Source organism: Dermacentor variabilis, chromosome 7, assembly GCF_050947875.1.
Source record: "Dermacentor variabilis isolate Ectoservices chromosome 7, ASM5094787v1, whole genome shotgun sequence".
In the NCBI taxonomy this organism is placed as follows: domain Eukaryota; kingdom Metazoa; phylum Arthropoda; class Arachnida; order Ixodida; family Ixodidae; genus Dermacentor; species Dermacentor variabilis.
This window is the reverse complement of record NC_134574.1, coordinates 101326774-101345818: the sequence shown is the minus strand read 5'-3', so window position 1 is coordinate 101345818 and position 19045 is coordinate 101326774. Positions and strand designations below refer to the sequence as shown.

General features: G+C 44.0%; 1 protein-coding gene across 2 annotated transcripts in view; it reads left to right on the top strand.

Annotated features, from left to right (window-relative positions):
* Spred (Sprouty-related protein with EVH-1 domain) overlaps positions 1-12364 on the top strand; it is a 147512-nt gene extending 135148 nt beyond the window's left edge. For both annotated transcript variants that reach the window (XM_075698885.1, XM_075698886.1), the window contains exon 3: positions 1323-12364. In XM_075698885.1, the coding sequence (XP_075555000.1) occupies positions 1323-2146 (824 nt within the window). In that variant the 3' untranslated portion in view covers positions 2147-12364. The remainder of the gene's footprint in view (positions 1-1322) is intronic.
* The last annotated feature ends 6681 nt before the right edge of the window (positions 12365-19045 follow it).

Here is a 19045-nt window from a genome sequence, read left to right as displayed (position 1 = left end):
AACATTCTGTGTTCGACTACGCAAAATATTTAACAGCGCCTAAAGCGACCAGGCCATCTTGGGTGCCATTACTCTTTTTGACCCACAGCGTCCACCGTTTCTCTCTCTGTCTGGCTAAGATCGGAGAGAAGCGGTAGCAGAGTTGTATGTTCAGCGATGCGCGGAGAACCACATGCAGTCGAGCGCCTCTATAACCAAATGGTGCGTAGAACGAAGGAATAATCATGTCCCGGTTCTGCTGTGAGCGGTGCGGTGCGCGACATCTACAACGAAGTTACCTGTAGAACGAATTATTTCGGAGGCCTCAAACACTTCGCCATAAAGGCGTCTTGTGCGACTTTGAATCGACGTAGATCTTCGTTACCGATGCGTCGCTAGCGCATAGATTCGCAGCGTCACAATATGAGAAGGTTTTGTAAGGTAGGTTTAGAGGAGAGAAACAGGTTTGTCTGGAAATGATGGAAATCGGCGATGTACAAACGAAGGCAGGCTAAACGCCGACGGACGCAGGGATACGGGGGGTTACGGCTCGAAAGAAGCACGCCCTCCGTGGCAGTGGCGCCACCGAGGGGCTGCGGCCGCGCTCGTGTTGAGCCCTTGCTAACATCGATCGTAGGTGGCGCTCCTGTAGTTCTCCGAGGAGGTGCCACGCTCAAGCTCCGTGGCTCCCTCCTCCCACCATGCAGTCACGTGCAACCCGCTATCGCTCGCCGTTTGTTTCTGCATTTCTTGCTTTACGCCATGCTGGCCTAACCTGCTCATTTACCCCACTCGCGAGTTTCCTTCCATAACATAAATATCTTTATTAAAAAATGGAACGTTTTGTTCTTGTATACTGTCCAACGGATCTGTCGTTGGCCATATTTCTCCAGTTTCAGAAAAGTGTAATGAGTCCATGATTCTTATGCCCTATTTCATCGGGCGTAGAACACGCGCTTTTTGAACTGTTGCAAGCAAATGCAGACGGCAGACGCTCCCGCTTTCCCGATGCTTTCCGTCGTTTGCCCAAGATCAATGGCCGAGGAGCAACATGTTTGTACTCGGGCAGTTCTCGTTAGAAAAATCTACGCTGAAGAGCAAAAAAAGAATGGTTTTCTACGCGATGCGTAATCAAGTCGGTTTTCGTGGTTGCGAGCGAATTCCCACCGTCTTTCCGTGCTAATAGCTCCGTGTTTACAGACGCGCATCTGCTTCTCCGAGTTGTGCGCACCAGTATACAACGTTCCTCGTTGGTACGCAGGAGTTGTGCTGATGATCGCGTGAGACTTAATTACAAAGTGCCTATCACTTAGATGACACACGCCCTCGCATTTTTTGCGCAGGCGTGGGCGACCTGTGCGGCACGTTTCCCGACTCAGACATCGGCGACGACGAGGTCTTCATGACGCTCGAGCTGCCCGTCGACTCGCGCTCTTCATCGGGCTCCTCTTCGGCCGGCAGCGGCTTGTCGCCGTACTCGGCGAACCACCACCTGCACCGCATCAACTACGTGCGCCGCAACGACGGCGGGCCGCCGCCTTCCAACAATCACCAGAAGGGCGGCCTGCTGCTGGACGACGCCGGCAACCCCGTGCAGCAGCAGCCGCCGGAGCCCTACTCGTACGTGCAGTTCGCCAAGCACGACTACTCCTACCCGCTGGTCGAGACGCTCAAGAGCGGCGTCGTCCGGGACGCCGGCAGCGGCGCGGCGGTTCCTCCGGGCACCGGTGGCGCTCCGGTCACCGGCCAGACGCCCGCCGTGCCGCCGCCAGGCAAGAAAGGTTCCGCAGCCCCGCCACTTCCCAGCAAGGCGCGCGGAGGCCAGAAGCGCCGTCAGTGTCGGCACTGCCTCGAGGAGTTCTCGGAGGACAGCAACGTGCGCGGAGCGTGCGAGTATGCGCCGGACAGCGTGCTCACGTGCATCAACACTGCCTCGTGCATCTCGTGCGCCCATTGCATGCTGTATCACTGCATGGCCGACGCCGAGGGCGACTTCAGCCAGCGGCCCTGCTCGTGCTCGGGTTCTCCGAGGGACTGCCGCCGCCGCTGGGCGGGGCTGACGCTGCTGTCGTTGTTGGTGCCCTGCCTCTGGTGCTACCTGCCCCTCAGGGCCTGCCACCGGGCGGCCGTCGGGTGTGGATTGTGCGGGGGCCGGCACCAGGCCTGAGAAGCTCGGGCTGCGGGACATCGCGGTGTGGTTGTGTGCTGTGTCATGCGCCCGTTTGTGTCCTCGGAGAACTGGAGGGGATGTCACCGCGCAGCACTGGCTTGCAGTGAACACTTGGATTCCGGAGAGGAGGTTGCCCATACCGTGTGGGCGAGGTGTAGACCCAAGGCAGTGTATATTTCGACGAGTTGGTAATTCATTGTAGCAGGCCAGCGCAAAAAAGCAGACACATTCTGTCATGTTGTTGTCCTTGCCTTCTTTTCTGTGCTAGTCTGCTACAATACAGTGGTATAAACAGCAATGTTTCCAACAGCCCACCCTTTAGCCTACCCTTAGCCCACCTATTGACATTGTGGCAGGAGGGTACAAGTCAGCTTCTTTGAGCTAGGGATGGAGCACTTGTTTGGTTGCATGGTGAGAGTGGATTGTATTTAGCAAGGCACTAGGTTGCAGTGCTAGTGCCACCACTCAGCATCAACACTTCTTTACCTCTTCAGGAGGATGCCACACACAAGTATTCTAGTTCACATTGAAGGAGCTTTCCTGACACGGCACTACAGGCTCGGCACTTCGAATCATTCTTTCAGTTGTTTGCGGACCCCAAAATAGAAACATTTCGCAGAAAGGCTTCCATCCTTGTGTTGACAAAATGTCGCTGGTCTGAGCCACTTATGTCATTATAAAGTAGGGGGCACTGCTAACCAGTAGGCACAGCCAAGGCACACTGGAAACGAGCCCCTGCCCAGAAATTTCTATGTTAGTATGTGGCTTATCCAGCGTCTCCCCCCTCCTCACCTTGCCCATCCCCAGACAAGTGCATGCCCCCCCCCCCTCTCAAAAAAAAAATTTCAGCCTAACCCACTGCTGCTAACGCTCATTAAGTTAAGTTGAAAAGTTTATGCTGCACTTGTGATGCCATCTTAGTAGGGGGGGGTGCCAATATTTTAAACATTCAAGTAATGAATCAAATAGTCACTTTTCAAAATTGGAAATGTTTTTTTACTACTTTTCCAATATTTCAAAATGTCAACTGTAAGTGTCCACCTCGTGGACCTGTCCATTTCATCTGCTGCTGAAGTGCTGACTGGCTGGCGGTGTCTCAGCTGGGGGTGCCCCGGCTATGTCACTTAGGTAGCCATACAACATAGGCTATATACATAGCGATCATTCACTCTCTCTGAACAGTCCTGTACATGTGAATAAACTACTGGTTCGCTCCTAATGCTCCATTTGTGCTTTTAATAAACAATGCTTCATAACATACTATGTAATGACAAAAACTTGCTAGCTTTAAGAATACTAGGATTTGAAAATCATTTTAAATTGTTTGCGATAACGGCTGTTCATTATTCAAAAACTATTCAATTTGTATTCCATTCACTCTCAAAAATTGCTATTCGCACACCCCTATTGATGTGTTGTGTTAGTATCTGGTAGAATGATTGGTGGATGTTGTACTTTTCTTTTTCACCGTTCATCGAAGCGTTTTTCTAGTACTGTTACATTTTGATTCTATGCACATGTTAAGAGAAAATTTCACCACGCAGTACTACATAATGCTAGGACTCTTAGTGCTCGCACAGGCATTCTTCTTTATGTAATTATTTGAAGGGAGGGCAATCTTTTAAAGTTTATGAGAAAGAAAAATAAACTCAGTAGATTTTGTTATGGTACAGTTAAAACTCAATCTAACGAAACCCGATTTTACGAAGTTTCCGATCTAACGAAGAAATTTACATTCCTGGGCAAGTACTCATAGGGTTAAATGTTATCATCAACCTAAATTAACAAAACAAACCTGGCCAAACTCGATTTAACTAAGTTTTTCTGAAATAAATTAGTAAAAAATACGGTGCGTTCTATCTCATTTTGACACAGATGGGTTCTTCAAGCGTGTGCTCTAAAGCTATCATGTTAAAACGTCTAAGCACCGTGGCCACATCCCTAGCTTTATTTTTACGAGGCAGCACACCGAGCCTATGCACGGAACAGTCGACTCAACACCGCCTCGGTAATGGCAGCGGTGGTTGCTTTTGTTATTTCATGGTTTATGCGACAGGTAGCTGGATTAGCGGCAAATACAATGCGGTGGAGCCTTTGCATGTCGCTATGTTACAATATTAGAGTTCGAAGGACCCTAAAATTCCTTTCTCGATCTTACGAACTACCCTATTTAAAGGAATTCGAGCGTGGTTATCAGTTCGCTAAATTGAGTTTCAACTGTACATGGTTAACGACATACCTCGCTTTATAACCTTTATGGATGGCCATGATTCTTGCGGAACAGGGCACTGTTTGGGCAACCTTTCACTTTTCTATTCCGTAACAGTTCTTGTGTTTTGAAAATAGAGGCATTGCAGCCATGTTCAGAGGTCGTGCTTTTGTTATATGACAAGCATACAAACATCATAGACATTTTCTAAGGTGCCTGATGCAGGTCTTTTTTGGGCAGTCACCACTCTCGTCAGTACTAGTCTGAGTTTGTCTAGAGCCAGTGCCCTTTAGCAATTCCCTCTTTCATTAGGCTGCTGAGAATTTGTCTATCAATCGAGCTAGTTTAACGCTTATCTGCACTACCTTGATTTCTGCAGCACATGCTCTCCTTCCAATAGTTGGTGCATTCAACTTCACACGCTGAACCACTTGATAATACTTGTTCATGGGAAAGGTGTAGTCTCAAATTATATAACAACTTAGGTGCTTCACAAATCAGGTCTTCAGGCGCAAAGAAGAATATAGTAAAGTTGAAACTGTGAGTTTCTCTGCTCATTATTGAGGCTCACCTGACAGAAGCTTAATAAATATGCTAGATATAAAGTTGATACAGGTTTAATAGGAATACAACATGGAATTATTTAATGGTTGTTTTGATTCGATGTTTTAATGTTATAGACTTTTGCATTCTGCATGAAATTATCTGAACAAGACAGACTCCTGGGCAGTTTAGGCTAAAGTGCACGAGTCGCATAAGCTTGACATGCAGGTGCATCTTTGTAACATCGAAGCTTGGCATATTTTGAGAGCCATTTGGTTTTGGGCATGATTCTGTAATGTCTGCATGTACCCAGCCTGATTACATAGAAAGATTATTAAAATTATTTTAAAAAATGAAACTGCTATCAATGAACCATCCATCATATGGATGGAAGCATTTCAGGGCAAAAGCTCTGACATGCTCCAGCAGCGTTTTTTTTTTTTTTTACTAAAAGTGGACAAACTTGGATAAGTGGTTCAAAACATAGACATTCTAAACACAATCCAGACAGCAAGGAGAGATTGGTGGGCAACGCTGCCTTTCCTTTGTGTTCTGTAATTCCTGTGTGTTCCTAGTTTTTGCCAACACCTTGTCACTTATTTTGAGAGTGCCTTTACCATGTACTTGCACATCTCTCAGCTGATTTCAGATTGCTTTAGCAGAAAAGTTTAAAACTTCAAAGTGATTCTAAGTGCTTGGCCTAGTGTAGTGTGGAGCTCCTCAGACTAAGCCTGACCTGAATATCTATGAATAACTTGGCAAACTAGGCTTAATATGTGAATGTCTTAACATGTTTTTATGTGCACAGATAGACGCAGACAGGAAGCGAGAAACAGAACACGCTGTAAGCCTAATTGTCACTTTGCCACAGAAACATTAGCACATGAGGCCAAACGCAGGGCTTGAGCAGCAAGAAGGATTGCCATTTCAAGCAAATTCTGACAGCGCTTCCCTCTTGCCACGCTGCTTTGGTGCAGGCGCCAGAGCCCTGGTATGTGAGGGTAGCACAGAATTTTGCCACCAAGACACTGCAACTGCGTGCGTGTACATGTATGTGCATAACTGTTCTGCTTGTGGTAATACTGATTCCTCTTTCAAGCTTGTCCGTTCTGCCCATTTTCTCGATTCTCTTGCACTCATTGCCTTTCCTGATTTGACATGGGCCTTGTTATTCTGGCACCATCAAACCCCGCAGCACTTCAACAATTGAAATTGTTTTTTACGTTGCAGAGTGTGTCTGCTGTTGTTCTAAATTGTATGCTGTCCTTAAATAACAAAATAGGCTGCAACCCTAAAACATATTAGGTGTTTGGGCGAGTGTAGGTGAAGTTGATGCTGCACCTAGTAAAAAGAACAAATCCTCCTGCTGTTGACCATTTGCATTGAGAGTCATTCCACATGCTACCATGCGAGCACCTTTGAGTACCATGAAGCTTTGTGATGCATCAAGTCTATAGGTTGACTTTCTCCTAATTCTCCTTGCGCTTTCAATTACTGAAGATAAATAGCAGCTTGCCACTTGCTTGCCACAATATTTTTCATGTGCACTGGAGCTATGATACTCTAACCCACCTAGTGACTTAACAGAAATTCAGCTGCTTTAATGGACATGCTGCCGGTCCTAGCAACCTTTACATTGCCTGCAATGATTCTTCTCTGCGACACTCAAGTGTGAACAATAATGTTGTGCTCACATTAGGTCACTTAACGAAATGCGCAGTTAACTGCTACGATGTATCTTCAGCAGTGTTGATAAATGCGCAGTGTCAAACACATGTGTAGTGACATGACAAATGTGTATCTACCACTGAGTTGTACGAGTGTTTCATTGATCATATTCATGATTTTTCGGTGCACATTATAGTCGCAAACACATTACTGCAGCGCATAATCAGTCACGTTTTCTAGGCACAGTTTTTTCACAAGAACGTCTGTTGCCATTATTTCTGCCATCTCAGAGCTGGTCTGTCTTGTTCTGTTTGCTGGTTCTCATTTTGACATTCTGCGCTGGTTTTCTGTCCTATTGGGCTTAATATTGTAGTGGATTTTATATGAATTTTTTTATGTTCTTGTTATTATGGTGCACAAAAAAGACAGCTTTGTGGCTGGCACGGTGACTTTGTTGTGCAGATACAAACACATCTGTTCTTAAATAGCCATAAAATGAACAAAGCACAAAATGACGAATGCCAAGAACATGTATCACCTAGTATGAGTTATATTGAGCGCAGATACTTGTCCACGTGTATTAGATGTTTTCACAGCTTCTTTCACCTCCACGAGTCCCCATGCTTTGCTGCAGCAAGTGTAACTTACAGGTTTGCATTATGTTCCAGTTCTGCTTTACTTTTTCTTCAAATAATTTAAGCACTACATGAAGTCGCCTCTTACTCAAGATTGTTAGACCATCCCCTCCTTATTTGCCCAATTTTTGTTTCCCATGACTTGGCAAATCTGGCAGCAGTCACGGCACCCTGGACACATTAGACATATGGCTCTATTGTGTTGCATCCTTGGTGGGTCCAACTGTCCTAACAGGAGCTGCTTCACACATAAGATGCTGGCTAGCTGGAAGTATTATTTTTGGCAATGCTGTTTTTGACATTGCCATTGTAACTGTCTTTAAACTTTCGAAACATTTTATTTTGGCACTGTACGTGATGATTTAAGACCCATGGCTAGGACATGTGCTCCTACGTAAGAATCTTGTGGACATTCGAAAGATGGTTTAAGAGAAAGTTTACCTTGGGGCAAATTTATCTTTTTCAATCAAAATTTATCAATATGGGAAGGCTTAGCTTACTTTAGGTCCTAGATATAGGGATGTTTAGGGATTGTAGGCAGCTTTACAAAGCACATGACATTCACCCAGTTCAGGGGAAATTATTTGGTCAAATGAGCAAATTCTGTTAATAAGTTATCAGTGAAATACTGCTGTGCTGTGCAGTTAGGCATGCATTTAGTTTGTAGAGCGGCAAAGTTGTAATGCTGCCATTCCAAAGGAAAATTTCTTGTTTGTTCTTCAATATACCAGGGTATAAATATTCTTTTACTCCAATGTAATTTGGCATTTTGTATTGCGTGTAACAGCTTCAATCTACATCAAAGTTGTGCTTGACTAACGAGATGATTTCTGCATTCACTATTGAATGAAGAAATCGGTATAGGACTTCATGCAAGTCTTTCCCTTAATTTTCATGCCAGGTATTTTGATGTGTCGTTGGTTCTCACCTCCGGTTGGACCTCCCTCCATGCACTGTAGCGCAATGTGCAATTAAGCCCAACTGTAGATCAGCGGTGGATGGTGCAAAGTATAAAAGCTTTGCTTCGCACTGTATAAAAGCAGCTCCTATGGAGCCAAGCTGAAAATGATTACTGCTCATTACTGGTCTCCTTTGTGTTTATTTTGTCTTATCATTGGTTTGAGTACGGTTACTGCTGGTGGATGCAAGACACGCACCGAACCTTGTGCATTGCTCAAACAGGCAGTCGCCACATTCTCCCACTTCTTGTCTTTCCAGTGAGCTGTAAAGTTTCAACCATTGTTTCTTGACATGAGCTCTGTGCTTTTTTTCCTTCATTCTCTTTTTTTCTTCAGCTGAAGTCGCTCCTATATGTAAGTGCAGCATACTCTCTTTAGCATGTTCTGAACTGTGCGAGGGGAAATTTTCACAATACTAACCTTCTCCGCACAAGCCACTGGCCGTTTCAGTTTCTTGGCAACTGTGAATAATGGTCAGTGTGTGTGTATCGTTGTGTGCGTCGTGTTACACATTACTGAGCAGTTCCATTTGATACGCAAGAGCATATATGTGAGTACGTCTTTGTCATACATGTGCAGTCATCTCCATTGCCTAGAATAGCCTTTCCATCAAGCTGCACTTAACAGATCATGCTTTCATTGCCATATCTTTGCCGAAGCCACCTATATGCTTGACATTGAACTAGAGTTGTTAATGGCATGCTGACAGCTTGTCTGTCAAGCTAGAGTGCTTGAATTATAAGCCTAGGCACTAGCAGGCATTCCCTTTAATACATGTTTGTAGCATCATTACCAAACTAAAAAAAAGTTTATTGACTGCAAAGCATCAGCTTATGTCACTTGTCATGAAACACATCAGCTTATTACTACCCGCCCAACAGTTTTCGAAGAAAGAATTGTTTTGTAAATGTTTATGACAGAACAAAAACATTAATTTTTCACAAAACATATCTTTACTGTTTTTTTGCCACGAAAAATATGACCGGCATCTCTGCACGCGGTTAATTGTGAGTCAGATTATGATTCTCTAGTTTGCATGGCAGGTTAATGAACTTTGGCCATTGCTTGAGGCACCTTTTTACGCTCCCCTCAATCATGGAAAGGATATGTGCTCATAAAACACAGAAATTGAAGCAGCTGAACATTGGCCACCATTGTTGCTATCTTTGAGATGTGAGGTGGGGAGCCAATATTGCAAGGCATAGTAGCATACAATTAGCACTGTACTGAGAAAAAAAGGCTAATGTTGCATCAAAATTTTTTCTTCGCAAATATGGATGTTATGTAATGTCATCCTCATCAAAATTTGAAATTGTTTTGCAGCCGGTGTATTTTTTAATGGTAACGTTTCGGTATAGATATTGTAAAAAAAATCAAGCTTCAAGTATCAAATTACTAAATTTTCCTAACCATTTGGAAGTAAGAAAAGGAAAGAAACATAGACAATCTGAAATTCATTTGGCAGAGTTGCTTGCAAATTATAAAACATGAGCTTGCCACAGTTCTTCTTTGGCTTACAACAGGACACTTAAAAGCAGCTGACAGGCTGCTGCATGAGCCAGCCAGGCTCCATTGATCGTAGCAAGCTACGTATTTAACTTAATTGCATGCTCAAAAAAAATAATTGATCAAGTCCTAAACTGACTCACTAGGATCTGAATTGGAAGTATACAATTCTGTTGGGAATTTCAAATACTTGCACACTCCTTTACTATATAGACTTCTGCTATAGCAGAAAAAAAGTTTGTGCATATATTGAAAAGTAGGTGGTCTTGGGCATTGAAGTGTCAACTGCTTTCACCTGGAGTTTGAATTGCCTAGTTTCCTGTCCTCTGAATCATTCCTTTTTGTTTTTCAGCCTCCACAAGCCCTATTAAAGTGCTTTTAATCTAGTAATCAGTGCTTTCTCTAACCAGCTAGGCTGCTCTTTGACAGCATTAATCGGTTTCTCTCAAGTAACTTCTGTTCAAACCAGAAAGTTGGGTTATCTCACTTGGCAACTAGACATTTCAACATCACACCAAACTGTCATGTGCGGCCATGTCATGAAAAGCAAGCATCTTAAACTTTTTCATGAGCACATGTTCTTTCATCTAGCTGATCCTTAGTAAGCACACGAAGGCTGGCCATAGCTCACAACGCGTATCTGTGCCTGTTCTCGAATGTGCATGAGAAGCGGGCATAACTTCTGTGTTGTCTGGATGTCACAAATGCTGCGATAGTAGTAGAAGTTGCACTGTTAACAAAAGTCTTGTGGGAAGCACAGGTTACACAAGCTTGATGAGAAGCACTACAGTGCTTTTCATAAGCTCACTTCATGAAGTTTTTAAGACCTACTAGACATTTATACTATGTGACGCACGACACACTTCACGGGTTCTTGTGTGTTTGGATACAGAACAGCCTTGACTCTTACAAGAAAGGAACACTGTACATAACTGGCACGCAAAAATACTGAACAAACCTTACACAGCATGACCGAGGCGCTGTTTCACTGTGGTTCGCAATCTTAGTCAACAACACTGCCGTCAGGAGTTAACCAGCAGTTACCATGTCCCACGCCTTCCTTCCCCCTCTTAAATTCTGCTTGCACCGTGCACTTGTAATTTTTGTAAGATGGTAAGATTGTAGAAGTCTTTCGTCAACATTTACCATGTAGAGCAGAATGTGCGTTGCAAAGCTGTGACTTATTACACCAAAACGGCCCTTTGCAACCTGCATATTTTAGATTTTTCACATTTGTGTGGATGTGCGTAGCATCGGGCTTTTGACTGGTTGGCTGGTGGCGATGCATCTAAGCTCAACACAGTTGAAACGCTATAAATCTGCTCTTTGTCATGTGCAGGTGTTGCCTTGTTCTGTCTTGTTTTGGTGACTTGTTGAATGTTGACTGTGCCCTTATTGTCAACAGAAAATGAAAGTGGTCCTGTGTCCTCTCTCATTTATTGTTGTCAGTGCTGTTCTTGCTGATTCAATGGGTGTGGGTGGGTGCGTGAAGTGACTGCCGCCTTGTCATCCCCCCTTGTAACTCATGCGCCTTGAGTCAAAACTTTGTCAAGATCACTTGAAGGAGGTTGAAGGGAAAAAGCTGTCGCACCAAATATGCTTGACTTTGGTGAATTGGCTGCTTTTTCATAGGCAGAGTTGCCAGGTCCCAAAACTCTGAACGCAGTGACATTTTCAAAAGCAGCAAAAAGCCAGTCAGTCAGTCTAGGTCTCAGACTGCAAACACAGCTTAAGAGCAAATAAAGTCGCCGAAAGAACCCTCACTCCAATTTGTCCAATGGAGGAATGCTCTACATGTTCAAGTGATGGCCAGATATTTTATTTTAACCATGAAAGATTGAACTTTGTAATGTATTTAATGCGTGCTATTGTAGTGCAAAATATTGCATTGCTGCAATTACGGATGTTGATTTCAAAAATAGCTAAACAGTAGAGGAGCCAAAATTTTCACAATTAACAAGCCCCAAAGCTACCCATTTTGGCACAAGGTGGCCAACCTGACAACTCTGTTCATAAGTACCATGTAGTTTTACATTGTGGCAGCCGTCACATCACGCTAGCACTCGTGTTGTGCGATAGGTCATAAGTGTAGACGTGTTGCTATATTGCATTTTCTTTGGATCCAGTACTTGCTCTGTTTGTGCTTTCTAGTGTAAGTCTTTCACTTACTTCAGTTGCAGTAAAAAGGACAGTGTCTGACCTCCTGCACGTGTGGTGAACCAGTGTGCATAGTAGTGCATGTGCTGCCTCTATTAGCCCTTTGGTGAATATCGCCTGCAGTCTCATCGTCGTTGCTCACTCACTTGTACATAGAACATTGTGCAAAGCAAAAGAAAAGAATTATGTGAAGGTACTACGATGAAAGATAAGTGATGGCTGACAGTGTCTTGGCTTGCCAGAAATGCCAGCAACAACATGGGGCAAAGCATTTCAAATGTTGAGGGTTGCCAATGGACGAACACAGAACGTGGCGAAATGGCGGTAACCTTGCATTGATTTCCTTATTCCTTTCACCAGCCTTTTTTTTACACCATGTTATTTATGAGCTGTTAGAGCCAAAGAATTTATAAGATGCAAACCTATTAATTAATATTATTATTATTATTATTGACTCCATTGTTGGTGAGCATTACTGTACATAATGAGCCAGCCTGTGGGACCGGGCAATAAACGGTTATGATTTCTCAAAAAATGAGCTCTGTCTTGTTTTGTGTCAATTCCTTTCATCATTACAAGGACCTTATAAGCAGGAAATACTGTCTGTATGCAAGACCCATCATGTTGTTCAATCTAACATAAGCACTGCAAGCAAAAAGCACTTCCTTTTAAGCACAGAAATGACAGTCTTGATTCATGCATTCTGTGCTAAATATGCATTACAGTGACACAGTACCTCTTGACAAAACTTATATTCTCTTGTAGCTACAATATTCCAGAAACGGGATGCATCACACATCTCTAGCAGGTATGCAAGCTCCAGGGTCAACAAGCTTCGTTAGCTGGCAGTATATATCATGAGCGAAAAAAAAAGCTTGAACTTTCCATGCGGAGGAGAGTGACTTGCGGTATCATCGTGCAAGTAATAGTCGCTTTTGCTTTACAAGACGAACATGTAAACTTCACAAGCAAGCAGAGAATAAATACCTCACATCGAGATTTCTGTAATAAAATTTCGTTATTGTAGAGGCTTCTGCAACAAATTTTTATCGTTGCCATAACGTAGACACCATGTTGTCACGTTGTAGTGACTGAATAGCAACGCAGTGTCAAAACTTAGTTACAACTTTAACATTTTGTGGGTGAACTTCTGCCCAGCAATACAAGTAACACTCCAGCACAACGATAGCGGCGAGCAAAGTCCGCGATCGTCGAAAATCTGAACTGTTGGTCAAGCGTGTCGGGTTTTATACATGACTCGTAGAACATAACTCGCACATGACTCGTACGACACAACTTGCTTGGCGCGTATAGAAAGATTACAAAGATGCGGTGACAACAGACAATGAATAGAAACAGCGATAACATTCCAGAAACTTCAGATACAGAAAGGCGGGTCTTGCGCTGGGCTATATACCAGAACACGATAGTCTCGAACCGGATGGGCTGAGCGCATACACAAGAACCCAGCGACCGGCCGCCATCTCCCCTGAGCTGCCAAGACGCGTTTGCGTGCATGTAGCGTATGTGTGTTACGGTGTGTTCAATCGGTAACTATGTCTGTGCCCGCAACATCCAAGTACCGAACATCATCGGGGCGTCACTGCGTCATGTATGGATGTGAAAGTAACCAGCGAAAACGAAGCAGATTGCAGAGCACCGTTTGCGACGAACACGATGTACGTCGAGAGCTGTGCCGCTATGGCATATTCAGCCGTGCATGTCCTTTTGTCTCTGGATGTGTGTATTTGTGCGTGTCTCTCCATGTGTATGAGTCTGTCTACGGGGCTCGATTACACAAAGGGCTGAGGTGGGCTTGTTGGATCTGGAGAGCAATCCCAATTGCTGTCCCCCAGATTTTTGGATCTTGCCGTTGGGTGCGGGAGTTGGCCGAGGTTGAGGAGGACGTCGGGATGAAAAACTGGAGGTTTATTTACATTATTTACAGTGAGAGTACAAAGAAATTAACAGTCATAAAGTCATTCCTAGCCGGCAGCAAATCGGACGCTACGGCCCGTGGCAAGAAGCTCGAAAAAGATGAATGAAAGAATGCTCTCTTGCTGCTCCCGGTCTCTGGCTTTTAAGCCCTTCGGTGTCTCGAAGTCACGTCACGTTCGGCCACTCGGCGAGCCCGCTCAGGTGACGCCATTTTCGGCCAATCGGCGAGCCCGCTCAGGTGTCGTCATTTTCGGCCAATGATAGGCGCCCGTGCGATTGTGTCACACCCAGCGCAGAGGGTCGCTCCTTGGGCTCCAATTGTCCGAAGGCTTACTTCTCTCTGTGGTATTGCCTTGTTGGCTTGCAAGCGCCGTCACAATAGGTGGAAGGGGGCGACGTTTCAGTGCTGCAAAGCAGCTTTTTTCGGGACCTGCGTTACCTGGAACCGTGCCAGGCTCCCGCTACACTTTCGGGAAGAGTCAAGCAGTGAATAGCTCCACCTGCGGCGCACGATGTGGGGGACGCCAACTCGTTTGCACGTGCCGCGCCTCGGGAACGGGGTAGATGTGAATCTGCGCTCCTTAATTAGCTGTGGCGCGATTCGATGTGGTCTGGTGAACTCGAAGGAGGCTCAGGAAAAGGTCCCGTATCTAACAGGCTTCGTACAGCGGCTCTCGCCATAGAACTTCGCACCTGATTCACAAGTAAATGCCGCGAAAGTGTTCGCACCGCTACAAAATTCTGACGCTCGTGACAATCGAACTCATGCGTAACAGATGACAATCGAACTCATGTGTAACAGATTGAATTCCGTACACTGGCGTTAGTGGCCACGAAATTTCGCAATACCTTTCAGCAACCAGGCACGTACCCAGGAATTCTTATCGGGGGGGGGGGGGCAACCAAAGGTAACTTTTCTATCCAAATGAGGGGGGGTACTTTTACTATTACAAATGTGAATACCGCCCGCCATTAGCCATAAAGACGCGTAAACCCGCAAAAGAGAAACTAAATAAGGCGTATCTCACAGGCACGCCTGTGAGATGCACCTATTCTTTACTAGGCAAACAAGGAACCACATCAAATGGAATTGCGCAGGAAAGAAGTGCAGGAAGAACACTGCCAAGAAAAATTAAAAAGCAAAAGTCTAAAATAAAGATTTCTATGGTAGCATACAACTTTAAAAAAGAAAGAGCAGTTGACAACCAAGGCACACGGACCATGCGGGGTTGTGTTACTCCGCCAGCTAATCACAGAAGCAAACAAAATCGTCCTCATGCGGCCTTTTCAAAATGGCGTCGTACTTGATACCTCCAGAGCGTCTGCTGTCCTTGAAGAGTCTTTTCATCGACGGAAGCAATGAGGTGTGCAGCAGACATGGACAAAGTGTATGGAGTCTGGGCATTTCACTCTACAAAAGTCTACCTGCCATGGTTGCTTAGTGGCTATGATATTTGGCTGAGAAGCACGAGGTCGCGGGATCGAATCCCGGCCACGGCGGCCGCATTTTCGAAATGCGATAACACTCATGTACTTAAATTTAGGTACACGTTAAAGAACCCCAGGTGGTCCAAATTTCAGGAGTCCCCCACTACAGCATGCCTCATGGTTTTGGCACGTAAAACTCCATAACTAATTAGTTAAATCTTCAAAAGTCAGCGGTACAGTTCATTTCACTGCTGAGCCCGTTTTACTCATGAAACTTCACTGCAAACTTAAGTGCAACTTGACACTATACTTTATAGTTGCAGCGAAGCAAGCATTTTATTTCAGTTCAATAAAGCATTATGCATTCGCCATTCCACTATAGTAAGCGAGGGAAAACGTATAAATTTACGCACTAATAATTTCATTTTTGTGGTTACCGCCTGATTTGGGTAACAGGAAAAGTTTCAAGTACGAATTATTTGCAGCCTCGCGGAGGGACAGTGGCTGGCGTTTAAGAGTGCGTGGGCGGGGCTTCACTGCAGACTTTTGTATCCGACTATAGCAGCGTACTTTCAATTAACCATGGAAGAATTTTCGAGGAATATATATTTGCGGAACCATCACAGATTTTTTTGGATCCCTCGTTTACTGCTCTACCAAGCGAAGTGTCACAACCAACTCGTATTATTTGGGAAGTTGCATAACGATGCGTGGCCGCCAGCCCCATACAGTCCCATACAACCGTGTAGAGCGCAGGACGCTGCGGTTCTAGACGTACTGCGCCCACCGCGAAAGGTTAGAAAAACACCTATACATAAGCGCAGCAGAGATGCGGCCATGTCAGGCGGCTCGATTGATAATTGTAGAAGCGGCATTCAAAACACACGGAATTGTTCTCCACTTCCGGCAGCGATTTCTCCACTTCTTTTTTAAATAAAAAGATGTTGATCCATAAACATCTTCATAAACAGAGGTTTAATTTGTTAATATTCGCTTCTCCTTCCTCTTTGGCTCTTGCCTTGGCTCTCTACCCTTAGTATATCGCTTAATATCTCAACTCCTGGCGACTCTTGTTTCCAGTTGCCAATTTAGCACGAAAACAGTGCTGTACAATAGGGGAAAACCAGGCGAGGTAACGGGTGACAGTCATATTGCTTATGGGTTTAAGAGGAAGCTTTAGCTCGGGTGCTCCTATCTAAATAGATGTAAAAGGAAAAATTGGTTTTCCTCGGCAACCAATGCAGCAAATTTGAAGGGATATGTTGCATTTAAAAGAAAAACTTAAAACCTAGTGAGGGTTGGTTTCCAATTTTTGATTCAGATCGTCAATTTATTATAAAAACATTGGCAGAAATCGAAAATTTGCAGAGAACGAAACTACCAAGTTTACAACTCTCTAACTCGGCAAGGAAAAATATTATCAAAATTCTGTGATTTGCATCTGATATTACATCTGAAGTGGACAAAATTGATATGGTACACATGAACATAAAAAATTCAGTAATATGGAAATGCAGCTTTTGCAGAACGCTTGTACACAACGTAACAAATTCACGTAAAATCTAAATTGACGTATCGAATTTGTCCGCTTTCAATGTTCTTGTGGATGCCGTATACAGAATCGCGGTATCTGTTTTTGATGCAGAGCTATTAATTTATAAACTTCATGCGTGTATATTTTTCTTTGAACTTTCGAATTTTTGAAGATCTTCTTCACAAAATTCAGGCAATAAATCGAAATTTCACTTCTAACCGTCACTCGAATTTGACTTTCCCTCTCAAACGCAAGAAATTTCATTGAAAGCGGTCTAGGGGTTATCTCAGAAAATTGTTTTTGCGTTTTACATGTATTTGAATAGGCCGCGTCCGAGTTGGGCCCGAGCTAAAGCTTCCTCTTAAGTGTTATTGCAGGGTTTGATGATGGACGCTGTTTCGCATCATTTTATTTTCCACCTTATCTAACCCATTTCGCCGGTATATGGTTCCTACGATCTGCCGCCGTCGCAGCGAGCCGTCACTCGAGGAAATAATGAAGCAAAAAGCGCAACTGGAGTTTTGTCCGGCCGCAACTCGTTTCTCGTGCGTACAGACCAGCTGACTACGAACAGAATCCCTTCACTGGTCCCTGCATCAGTTTAAACAAAGAAGGTTGAACTAACGAAGCAACAGCAATGCACGTGACTATTGAATAGGGTGGTGATGACTGAACGTGTCTCGAGTTAATCGCGCGGGCACCGAATCTATGAGAAAACTGGGCTTCACACATCAGGAGATGCCGATAACTACCACCATCCAAAAGGAGTGAAAAAGGCAGCAAAATGTTGACCGCCAAATAGCTGTCAAGTCTCAACATTGATTTGGCGCCGCTTTAGGAATGTGTGTGAGGAGTGGTGGCGTGGGCGGGGAGGGGGAAGCTTTAGCTCGGGTGCCCGTATCTAAATACATGTAGAAGGAGAATTCGTTTTTCTCGGCAACCAACGCACCAAATTTGACGAGGTTTGTTGCACTTAAAAGAAAAACTTAAATTCTAGTGTCTGTTTGTTTCGAATTTTTCATTTAGGTTGTCAATTCCTTACTAAAAATTATCCAAAATCGCAAATCTTCAGAAATCTAAACTATCAAGTTTAAAGCTATGTAACTCAGCAATGACAAATGATGTAACAATTCTGTGAATTGCACCCAATATTACATCTACAGCGGACAAAATTTCTATGTTACACGTGATTCTCAAGAAATTTAGCATTATGGAAATACGGCTTTCGCAGAATCCTTGTACACAACGTAACCAATTGACGTAAGATACGAATTGACACACCAAATTTGTCCGCTTTGACTGGTATAATAGATGCCGTTTACTGAACAGCGACATGTGTGCTTGATGCAGAGCTATTAGTTTGTAAACGTCGTGCTTCTATTTCTTTTTAACTTTCCAGTTTTTCAAAATATTTAAACAATGTTCAGGCCCTAAATCAAAATTCCGCTTCCAACAGACACTAGAATTTAACTTTCTCTCTCAAATGCAAGAAATTTCATTAAAAGCGATCCGGGGTTTAGCACAGAAAAGCGTTTCTGCATTTTATACGTATTTGAATAGGCCGCGTCGGAGTTGGGCGCGAGCTAAAGCTTCCTCACAAACAATTTGTCTGGGGATCAAATACATGAATAACTGCATTGTCATTGCTAAAGATGCTGCTAACGAATTCTTGAACGCTACGCACTGTCAAAACAAGTAAAATATGTATTTTTTTCATAAAAGAATATACCTGTATGTGCCAAAAATTGTGCCCGAAATAACCGATATCAATGCTTCCATGTTTTTTCTCTATTTAATAAGTAAATAAAACATCACACCAACTTTAGAACTCTATCAGTTCGAAACCAGCAAGGCAGTACACGCCGCTGATATGAAAAATGTAAAGGCCATGAAATTAACAAGCTGAGGACAAATATTGCAATGAAACTTTGTCATTCAAGAACCATGGATGTTTAGATTCTTGTACATATGCAACGGCCAGTGAAAAATCTCAATGATGCTGTCACTTGTTCCAATGTATTACGCAGGAGGAGCTGTCATCAGTCGTGTATCGTGCGTAATTGCACCGAAATTACAGCCGCAGCAGAGAGCACGTATAAAGAGCAGGAGTTCTGCAAAATAAACGAGGGCGAGTCAAATGAATGTCAGCCAATGCGAATATGTGACAAACTGGGTACCTCATTTAAGAGTAGTCTCCATGATCATTTAGACATTCGTCCTGTTGTCTAAAGAGTCGCGTGATTCTCGTATCATTAAATTCCTTGGGTTGCTGCTTCAAAAAGCCTACAACTGACTCTTTCACGTCATCGTCCGACACGA